At 45.9% G+C, this 11,015-nt stretch overlaps 1 protein-coding gene across 3 annotated transcripts in view; it reads right to left on the bottom strand.

The window, feature by feature from the left end:
• Positions 1-546: 546 nt before the first annotated feature.
• IFT43 (intraflagellar transport 43) overlaps positions 547-11,015 on the bottom strand; it is a 66,248-nt gene continuing 55,779 nt past the window's right edge. For all 3 annotated transcript variants that reach the window (XM_077323293.1, XM_077323292.1, XM_077323294.1), the window contains exons 6-9: positions 5,068-5,140; positions 4,291-4,366; positions 3,361-3,423; positions 547-1,990 (exon numbers count right to left, since the gene is read on the bottom strand). In XM_077323293.1, coding sequence (XP_077179408.1) covers positions 1,880-1,990; positions 3,361-3,423; positions 4,291-4,366; positions 5,068-5,140 — 323 coding nt within the window. In that variant the 3' untranslated portion in view covers positions 547-1,879. The remainder of the gene's footprint in view (positions 1,991-3,360; positions 3,424-4,290; positions 4,367-5,067; positions 5,141-11,015) is intronic.

Raw genomic sequence — 11,015 nt, 5'->3', positions numbered from 1 at the left:
CTTGGTGGAACAGAATGCGGAAGAGGGGGAAAGGCCCGTGCAAAACAGCTTGCTGTGCTCAGCGACAGGCTGGTTTCTCCACCACATTTTAAACCTTCAATATGCAAATGAAGGAAAGTTCAAATGTAACCTCACCTCCCCCCACTTGATGTTTTTAAGAGAGAAATACCTTGATTAAAAAGTGACAGTTCTAAGAATGAAAACTGTCAGAACGTACAGCCAAGACAGCGGGTCTTAATGCAGGACCCTAATGCAGTGGTCCCCAACCTTTTTATCACTGGGGACCGGTCAACGTTTGACAATTTTACTGAGGCCCGGTGGGGGGGTAGTCTTTTGCCGAGGGACGTCGCCACCGCCCGAGCCCCTGCTCCACTTGCTTTCCTGCTGGTGCCCCTGACTTCCTGCCGCCCGCAGCAGCTGCTTAGTGCCATGTCAAGGGCATGGCATGTCAAGGGTACCGTTCCCTGGACCGGGGGTTGGGGACCACTGTCCTAATGGATATAACCATAGCAAAGCAACCACACAAGTCCTGCTGAAGCACAGCTCTTTCACTAATGCAAAACTTATTTATTTACATTATTTATAGTCCACCTTTCTCACTTGTACTCAGGCGAGACTCAAGATGGATTACACAGGGTGAGTTAATACAATTGAAAGGCCAGGACATACAATGAACAATGCACTAGGTATAACTTGCAGTGTTTGTTTTCTTCCTCGACATTTTCTCTCAGCTGCTGCAGGGCCCTTGCTGGCAGCCGCCAGAGGAAGCTCATTTGTGCCAATCTTGGAAGAACAACTGTAACCATCAAACCTCCACTTCCTGGAATCGCTTCTCCCTCAATTCTATTTTACCGATCATCTCCTTTCCACTAGTCACAAAGCCCAGAAATTGACTTTTAGGCCATCTACAATGCAAAGTCTGAGGGCCAGCAGAGAAGGCACAATTCTGCATAATTGCTTCATGTGCACTAGGAACCAAATTAGCTTGGGAAAGCAATGAGCCTTTCCCTTTACTTGGCCCTCAGACCAGGCCGAGTTTAAGCATTTACAGCACCAGAGCTGGTTTAAGGATTTGTGGGGCCTTAGCAGAGTGCTGTTACTTGTGCTGCAGGTATGCTAATTATTACCTACAAGAACAGAACTCTTATCGTTTCACCCTAATCAAGAACATGTTGGGAAAGTTGTGTTAGAAGCCCTATCACTTTGTCAAAGATCCCTTGATGGCCACTTGTGTGGGTCTTTAGAAGACTGGGTACAGTCACTTAAACCAAAATGGAGCCAGCAGCTCCTAAGAATGAGAGGCGACAGAAGGAAGGTTTTCTTCCTCACCCTTAGGCTACCCTAGCATGGGCTCCATTTAAACAGACGTGAATGTGTGTGTGTGTGTGTGTGTGAATGTGTGTGCGTGTGCGCAAGGCATGTGCCTCCTGATGACACATGGTAGCTCAGGCAGACAACTTGATGATTCAACAGTGGGGTGCGTAACAGGAAAACAACTGCTGCCACTGACTTGCAGCCTTGGTGCACAACCACAGCTCAGGAAGGACTGCGCCACAATGGTGCAGCTTTTGTTGGCCGCACAATCCTGCTTCCTCTGATATAGACTGTTCACCACATGCGCATGGTCTACACTTCCCTGCAAATATTTTATTTCATACGTAATTTATTGTGTGCACTAAAAAAATAATTAGAGAAAGGTACATCAAGCACAAAATCCCTGACAAGTTCTATTAGACCAGTCTTCTGAGGAAGCCGGTGCTTCCCTTTATTATAGGGACCAAAATAACACCTCAGACACAAAGCGTAGAGTTGAAAAATGTGCGTATAATCTACAGTTCTGCTTCTGTGGTTGGCAGACATGCAGCCCTTTAGCTGAAGCCTACGTGGGAGTGAGAGCCTCCTCCCTGTCAGCCTGTCCCATTTCCCACTCGCTCAGAAGCTCTGAAGACACCTCTGTGTAGAGATGATCCCAGTCCCAGCTGACATCCTCCTGTCCAAAGAAAAGAAATAATTAATGGAGAAAAGCCTCTAAACAGGGCAAGGCAGGCCAAATGACAGAAAGCCGGCTATGTCTGGTCAGAAGTGCCCTCCCTATCGCAAGATGCCCTCAGACCGTGGTATAGTTCCGGGAGAACTGAAGCTCTTTATAACCAGGACTGCTGTTGCTGATATTCTGGTCAATTTTAATTAAATTTTAAATTTAACTTTATTACATGCTGTGGAGTAAAACAGTAGACACCACCCTGAAGGGGCTTGCTGGGAGGGCAGTATATAAATCAAACAAATAAATACCTAAGAAACCAAACACTGCTAGGAGGCTGGAACGTTTCACAGTGCGAGTTTCGGTCTCTGCCATTTTCAGGCAATCCTGGCTATTCAGTATTTCCATAGTGATTAAAATTCAATTTTTTAAAAACTTTTTTCAGCAAGTTACATGCTACGGTAGGCGTTAATTAAGGTCGAGAGGGTGGCTCCCCAGGTGCTAGGCAGCGTTTACGCCATGTGTTATCTATGGCTCCCTTTATTAGATGTTTTACTGGGGGGAAGGGGAAACTGAGTAATGCTGCCATGTTTCTTCCGTTTTTTTGTTGTTGTATGATATCTTATGTACTTGTATTGTTTTAATGGGTTAGGGTTTTAGAATGAACAACTTGTAACCCACCATGAACAGGTCTCGGGAGTGGCAGGAAATAAATTTAAATAATAATAATAATAATAATTTTTAAAACTGAAACAAAATAGAATAAGAGAATCCTCCCCCAAAGATATCTGCTGTTTGTAGCCCATCAGCTGCCCCAGCAAACTGCTGAACCTTGCAGCATCTCCTGCAGATTTCCAATGAGGGGGCTCCCCTTGCCTCTTCAAGGAGCCAGTGCCACAGAGCGGAAGCCATTATGGAAAAGGCCTGGGCTCTGGTCAGTGTCAAATGGGCCACTCTAAGCAGCCTGAATTGGTACACAGTAACATATGGGAGGAGACTGTCCATATGACATTCTTAGAGGCCCCCCTGGTTTTTTTCAACTGCTGAACACAGCATGGAGGGGGCTAGGCAGGAGCCTCATTCCCAATTAGAATTGGGCCCATCTGCACTTTGAGACAGGAGTTGCTCTGAGATTTGCAACTGCAGCATGGTGAACTAATGTAAAAAGTAATGTCTAGTTTGGAAATTAGTTTTGTATTTTTGCGAGGTTGGACAGATACAACTAGTGTATATTAAAGAGTTTTCTTTTTAATTACTCAGTTAGAAGAACTGCACACAATACCAGAACAGGACCAAAACAAATAGAACTGGGAATATCTGACACAAAGAAGCACAGGTAAACACACCTTGTCTCCTGCTTTGGTCCAGAACAAACTCACCTCTCGCACTTCCTGCTCTGGGGCCAAAACTTTAGTAAGGAGCTTTAGGTCAATATCTCCATCCTGTGAGGATGTAAGAAACCAGAGTTCAGTTCCAACAGAAGGGATGGATGCATCGAACACAGTAAGAGGGTAAGCCACAAGGGTACACGTGCTCATAAACATGAAAGAGTAGGTAGTCAACTGGTGAATAAGACTGTTGAGATGTACTGCAGAAATTAAGAAAAACAATTCCCCTGGAAATCATGACCTTCTCCTATTTAGAAAGTCCTATTATGCAAACTCCAGCAGGATAGGCTCTTATTTGCAACGGTTATGGTGCCCAGTCTTTGCTCCTAAGTAGAAAGCTAAGAGCCTCTTGTGGCGCAGAGTGGTAAGGCAGCCACCTGAAAGCTTTGCCCATGAGGTTGGGAGTTCAATCCCAGCAGCCGGCTCAAGGTTGACTCAGCCTTCCATCCTTCCGAGGTCGGTAAAATGAGTACCCAGCTTGCTGGGGGGTAAACGGTAATGACTGGGGAAGGCACTGGCAAACCACCCCATATTGAGTCTGCCATGAAAACGCTAGAGGGCGTCACCCCAAGGGTCAGACATGACTCGGTGCTTGCACAGGGGATACCTTTACCTTTACCTTTAGAAAGCTAAGAGAGCTTAATACCAGTGAGAATGGGACTGTGGCTCAGTGGTTGAACATCTGCTTCACATGCAGAAGGAAGAATGGGAAGAAACATTCAAGGATGCCTCAACAGGCACTGTTGAGAATATAGCAGGCAGTGTTCCAGGCGGACAGAGGTGCCCAGCACTGATTCCATTGCACTACAAAACAAGGGACCTCCTAGTAGTGCTAAGATGTCCAACTTTGAGGACAACAGATTTCTGTTTTCTTCAAGGAAGAATTAGGCAGAATGTAGAATTCCATTTGGCTGCACTCACCAAGGTTTGGAAAGCAGCATATTTCATGAGGTCATTGTCCAGGTCACGGTAGGTAAGCACTCTATTCACTTGGATACTGCAATTGGGAAACAGAGTGAGAAACCAGACTGATGTGCCCCATGTCTCTCTTCCCCCCAATCACAGTCCCTAACTGCTGTATAGACAGACTAGACCTTAGTAAAAGGCCTCTTAATATTATATTTTGTATACACACAAAATCCATGGCATCTGTTCCTTCCATTCAGCTAAAACAACTCTGTTTACCATCCCCACTTATCTGTTCCACTTAATATTTCTGGTAAGGGCTTGGAGGAGGAGCTGGTCTCAGGGCTTAACACCCACTCAGGGTGGCTGTCCCACCCCTGAGTGCCTCCTCTTCTAACCAGCTTGGCTGTCTGTCCAGTGGCTAGCCAATCACCTTCCATCTCCCCCCCCGACTCCCCTCCTCCTTTCACTTTTCTCTAAGGCTTGGAGGCTGCAGATCCCTGCCCTGTGAGAGCTGCCCCTGCCAGTGAGTTCCCTAACAGCTGCCTGAAGCTTTTCCAGGTCCTGGGGGGAGGGGGAGGCTGTCCATAGCGTTCTTCCACCCCCCCCCCCAATCTATCACCTGTTGTATTCCTGAATGCAACGGGCTTGGTCTCCAGTATTATTTATAAAAACCCCACCTGCCTTCTCAAGAAACCACAATGCCTGGCTCAAGAGCTGAATGGAGCAGAAACTGATCCACGTAATAAATGTGCTGAAGTATTCCTGTGGCATTTGGGACCTTGCTGTTACCTGGGTGGAGCTGCCACCTGCATGGCCAGTTCTTCCTCTTGAACTTCTTCCAAGTCAGGGATTACTGGAATATCTGTAAGGAACAGGGAACTCATGAGAAGGCAAAAAGACCTCAACACTTTCTCATTTCCTCTGTGGGAAAGAAGCATCTTCCCATGAAAATTCCAAAACATTTTCTAACCCCCAGCAGGGCTACACGGTTGTTGGCATCTTTCTCTCCTTTTTTAGTAAAATGGGTGGCTATGTGCTTCAATGCTGGATGGGGAGACTATACATAATCCCTAATAAACAGAAGATATCCAAATGGCTGGATGGTGTGGGTGGAAGGTTAGCTTTACTGGCTGGAATCCAGCTTCCTGTTTGAATCCTCAAATGGTGTGGCAAAGGAGGTCAGATCTCAGCCACCAAAGAATGTGGAGGACAATGATGACATTAAAAATAAGAAAGAAAATCCTTTAGCTGGGGTTAATATTGAGAATGACATGAAATCCCCTCAGTCTTTGCCTTGAAACACTCTATTTCCTCGAACTGTTTTTGCAGAGCGCAAGAAAGCACTGCCTCTAAATAGCTTTAAAAAAAGATTTAAAAAATTGGGGTCACACAACAGCATGGCAGGGGCATGCTAAGAGAAAGCTGTGCCGCTTGTTATTGGGTACACACTCATCAGCAGGGGCTTGTGGCTGTTATTCTAGTCAGTAGAACTGAATGTGCTAAGTGAAGGAAAGCATCACATGTTCTCAGTGAAAAAAACACCTGGCGTCTACATACTGGCAAAACAAGGTAGCCCTGAAAACAAACTTACAGCCTCAAAGGAAAACATGTCAGCTGTGCCCTGTAAGTGAAACCACAAACGTACAAATCCATAGAACAAAGTGAGTCCAGTGGCATTTTTAAGACTAACAATGTTTTATTCAAGATATAAGTTTCGGATACTGTATATGAAGAATTGTGAGAGCACACAAAAGCTTATACCTTGAATAAAACTTGGTTGGTTTTTAAAGGTGCCTCTGGACTCAGACTTCAGACCAACAGAGCTGCCCAGCTGAATACAAATCCATTGTTTGTACAATATGGATCATGTGGAGCAGGTCAAAAAACAGGCAATTAACCATTTTATTGGTGTTTGCATTTCATTCTGTTCTTCAATAATTTTATTTTCTTTATTCAAACACCGCTATATCCTTTATTCAATACTGTTCCATTGACTTCAATGGGAAATATTTTCAGCTGTGATTTTTTATCCTACCCAGTTGAAATGACGTCTTCAAGAAGTGTGTCTGTAACCTGTCAGTCAAATTTCATCAAGGGGTGGGGGGTGGGGGGTGGGGGGTGGGGGGGAGAAAAGATCCATGTTTTATTGGCAGTTACATTTCCAGCAAAGTTAGCAGGGGAAGGGATTTGTCAGGACAAGCACAGCCACTGTGGCGTGCCGACTACACTGTCAAAGTAGGATCTCGGTGACCCAGATTCAAATCCCACTCTGCCAAGAAGCTTGATGGGTTAACTTTGCCAGTCACCCCAATTCAGCCTGACCTACCCAAAAGGGCTGCTGTGAAAGTAAAATGGAAGAGGAAGATCAACGTATAGTGTACCGAACTCTCCAACAGCAATGCAAAACAACCAACACTGAGCAATAAAAGCATCACAACAGAGAAAGTACTTGACAGATGAACCTGATGCAATGAGGACATATTTGCAATCAGATCTATCACCCCCCCATCCCCCCCTCTCCTACCCTTGGAAAAAAACAATGTATTCGATCAATACTCCCCCCCCCCCAAATCCCAGAGTGGTCAACTATCATCTTCTGGCCCACAAGATTATTTTTGTCCAATCCTCATGAGCATAATTGCAGTCCTGGACCACTGGTATACAACTCCCCATCTCCTTTAAGGATTTTAACTTTCATGATTTTCTTCATGTTCTTTTTTTTTAATTCCAGACATCACACACCAGCTTCAGGTGTTCTAAATGCTGCTTTCAACAAGCCAAGTCTCAAGTGGCCAGGTTCAGAAGTCCACAGCTCCTCAAGTTTCAGATGCAGACCATCCTTATCCTGACACTGAAAGTAGTTCCAGCATCCTACATTTCTCACAGGGATAGGAAACCAGACGGGGCAGGTCTTCTGAGATCCATTGCCCAGAAACCACAAAGCAGAGGTACTTCAAGCTGCTTCCAATTTCAGCAACTGTACTGTTCAAACAACAAAAAACCCTGCCTGTTTTTAGCTCTGCCCTGTCTGTAGCCCCTTCTGAAATAAATATTCAAGAGCTGGAAAGATGCCCTGCTTGTGGAATTTGATGTCCAAGGCTTGGTCTTTTTTTTAAAAAAAGAATGAATAAATTTGGTTTCCTTTACAGCTCCAAAACGCACTATTCCATCTTTCCGTCCACTCTGCCTCCCTGCAGGCTTTTCTGAACCTGGTGGAGGCAGTGCTAGCCCATCTGCAATAGGTCAAGGGTTATCTCAGACTTTGACAAGGGGGCTGTTTGGAGCAACCCACACAGTAGGATTTCTCTCTAATTGGCTGCCCAGTAAAGGGGCTGAATCAAACAGAGGCTGAAGCAAGAGCCAAGCTATAGCAAAAGGCAGCAACAGCTTGAACTATCTAAGCAGAGCATTGCCTTCCAGGTCCCCAACCACCTAAGGAACTGCTGCCTATGATGGAGTGGCTTTCAGATAGCAGCAAAGAAGATTAAAAGGAGTTCAAGTACCCATGGTTGGCTCCGTCTTCAACACAGAGGAGACCCATAATATAGTCACCATATCTGTGCTTTACCCTAGAAAGCCATGTCCCTAATTTCCCTTTGGTACAAAAGCAGGGTCCAGTCAGAGAACTATCCTATCTTGATGGAAAACACAGAGCTCCTTGTCAGTTGAAAGAGCTCTTCTGGCAGATGTGTTCCACACCAAGAAAACAGTCTTGAAGGTGACCTCCTTCAAGGGGCAAGTGGCCATAGGCTCAAGAGGAGTTCTAGATAAGGCCCTGAGGACTAGTTCAAACTGAAGGTAGGAATCCTATGCACCTGTGGTGGATTAACTAATGAAGGTCCCTGGAGGAATTCTTTAAAGTGTGGATGCATAGACAGGGAACCTTTTTGGGGTCTCTCACCACTGAAAGAGCTGCAACTTGTCTTCTGAGCATGCTGGTACTAAAGCCTTTTTCTAACCCTTCCTGCAAAAAACACTAGGGGGCTTTCCGCACCGGGATCCTTGTAGCAAATTGTTTGCTGAACGAAAAATCGCCATTTAAAATAGTGCAATTCGTCATTATGCATACCTGACTGTGTAGTGGAATCCAGTTGCGTTTCTATCGTTTCCCACAAGCTTCCGGTCTCAGCAAAAATCGCTAGAAAGGAAGCGCTATTGCCGAGCTCGTCCCGCCCCTGGCCGTCAAGCAGCCAATGGGCAGCCGTTAGCATGCTCCCAAACAGCCCCTTTCCCTTTAAGAAAGGTTTTTTTTTTAAACACACCCATTGCAACGAATATGTGTTGATTCGTTGCAACGGAGAGACCCATCAGCTGGCAGGTGTGTTTGAGCTGTCGTTTCATCGTTGCCACGCTCACCTCAAGTGGAAAAAAAAAATCCCCCCCCCCTCACGGGCCCGATTTTCGGCCGAAAACAGTGTAAAAAATAAAGGGAAAATACATCAGCAAACGGGCTCCTCTGTTGTTTGTGCTTAGTGACTAAACAGCTCTGGGGAGGGACTGAAGCCGGGGAAGCCTCTAAACAGGCTTGCTGGTGGGTTGAACTTCGCTCGCTCGGAGAAAAAAAATGGCGATCGCTTCGCCGGAAGATCAGAGGAGAGAGCCATGGGGAGGGACTTTGTAGAAACCACAACAATGGTAACGCACAGAACTTTCTCCCTAGTGTTGCAGATTGGTTGCAGGAGTGTAGCGCTTTCCGGAGGGTGAATCCACTTTTGGGGATTTCCCTGAAAGCGCTACAAGGAAGCGCTTTTTGCGGATCGGTTTCAGGTGTGTGGCAGATTGTCAATGACGTTGTGCATAATGGCAAATCAGTAGCGTTTTCAATTGGCAACCATTGTGCGATTTTGAAGGCGTGCGAAAAGCCCCTAGTACTTCCCCAACCTTTGCCATAAAAGGGTTTTAGTCCTCTATGGGAACACCAAGATTGAAAAACTTGCCAGGCCCCGTCATGTACCCGATTTGTAGAACCCTTCCTAGAATTAACCAAGGTATCAGTGACTTTCTCCTGATAGCCTATCTCCCTAAACTGCAACGACTCAATCTCTGAACAGTAAGCAGAAGCAACTCTCAATGCGGATGAATTAAGAGCCCTTGCTGTAGGAGATCCCTGACTGATATTTATTTACTAGTATCAAAGCCCATTTTAAAAATGGCTTTGAAAGGCTTCCCTTTGGGCACCAAAGCCCTGTCGTCGGCTCTGCGAGCCAGCAAGAAGACTTTCGGGGCCAAAGGGAACCTCCTCCCCCAGGACGGACGTACCTGGGAGCCGTTGATGCACCCTCCTCACAGGCCAGGAAGCTACTGGCAGCGAGGCTGGGCAGGTGGCTGAAGGAGGCGGGCGCTTCAGGGGCCGGCCCAATCCGGACACGCCCAGATTGGCCCGTTGGATGGGAAGCGGTGGCCAGACAGGAGGTTCCTGTCCGGGACAGTGGCCGGACAGCACTCGGACAGGACCACCCAGGTGGGCATTTCGAAAATATATAGAAGAGCTCCAGAAAGTTGATGCTCTGAGCTGTTTCCTCCTCAGACCCTGAGCCACTCTTTCCTGTACATGAGCTTCCCAACCAAATAGATTGGTGTCCAACATAAGCATCATTCTTTCTGGCTCCTTAAGGGGAACTCCTTCCAAGAACCTCAATGTATCATCCACCACTGGAGTTGCTGCCATAAGAGTCCCAGGAGAGATAGAAGCTTGACTCGACTGCCTGGCTATCACAGCTTGATGCAAAAGCAGAAACTGCTGCAAAGAATGGGTGTGAAAACGAGCCCATTGTACCACATCTTGACACAATACTAGCATATCTAGAAGGCTTGCTAGGGTCATCAGCTTCACTCAAGAATGAGAGCCCAAATGGTGAATGGTGGTCCTTATTTTCTGCTGTCTCTCCATTGAAACAAATACTCTGACTTGGTGTTGATCTCTACCCCAAGATATAAAACCCCTTTGGAGGGAACCAAACTGCTTTTCTCCCTGTTCACAACAAGGCCATGATGTTGAAGACAGAGTATTGTCCAGAACACATCCTGCATCCCCTGATGGAAGGAGGGGAACCGAGCCAGAATCTAGTAGGGCTGAATAGCTATGCCTCAGGTTCTTAAATGGGCCACCAAGGCCACCAGAACCTTGGTGTACACCCTTGTGGCAGATTTGAGTCCAAAATGGAGAGCTTTGTATTGATAATGCATATTGTTGTAGGTGAACCCTAGTTCTGATTGGAATATGGTGATTGGTCACAGACAGATCTATGAATGGATGGCTGCTACAATATATCTCAGGGTTTCCATTTTCAATTTCCTTTTTCTTATCCTCCTGTTTAACTATTTCAGGTCCGGAATTGATCTCATGCCACCGTTCTTTTTCAAAACTAGAAAAAGAACTGAATAAATTCCCAAGAAGTTCTGATCCTCTGGAACTTCCTCTATGGAGCCTATGTCTAAAAGGTACTGTATTGTTTTGGAGGAGAAGATGTTTCTGAGGATGCTCATATCTGGGAACCTGAATGAATCTGTTGGCCGGAACATAGGAAAATTTGAGAGAGCAACCCTGAGAAATCATTTCTAGCACTCAACGGTCTCCCATAGTTCTCCTCCAATGATTTGTAAAACCTAAGAGATGATCCTCTATTTTTGGGCCTGTCAGATCTTCTTGATAGTCATAAGGAATATGAATTTTTTGAGATCTTGGAGACTTCTTCTGCACCTCTGTTGAACCTGAGGTTATTTCTCCCTTGATGCTT

The sequence above is a fragment of the Paroedura picta genome, chromosome 2 (genome assembly GCF_049243985.1).
Source record: "Paroedura picta isolate Pp20150507F chromosome 2, Ppicta_v3.0, whole genome shotgun sequence".
NCBI lineage: Eukaryota > Metazoa > Chordata > Lepidosauria > Squamata > Gekkonidae > Paroedura > Paroedura picta.
The sequence above is the reverse complement of the archived record's forward strand: the minus strand, read 5'-3'. Positions and strand labels throughout refer to the sequence as shown.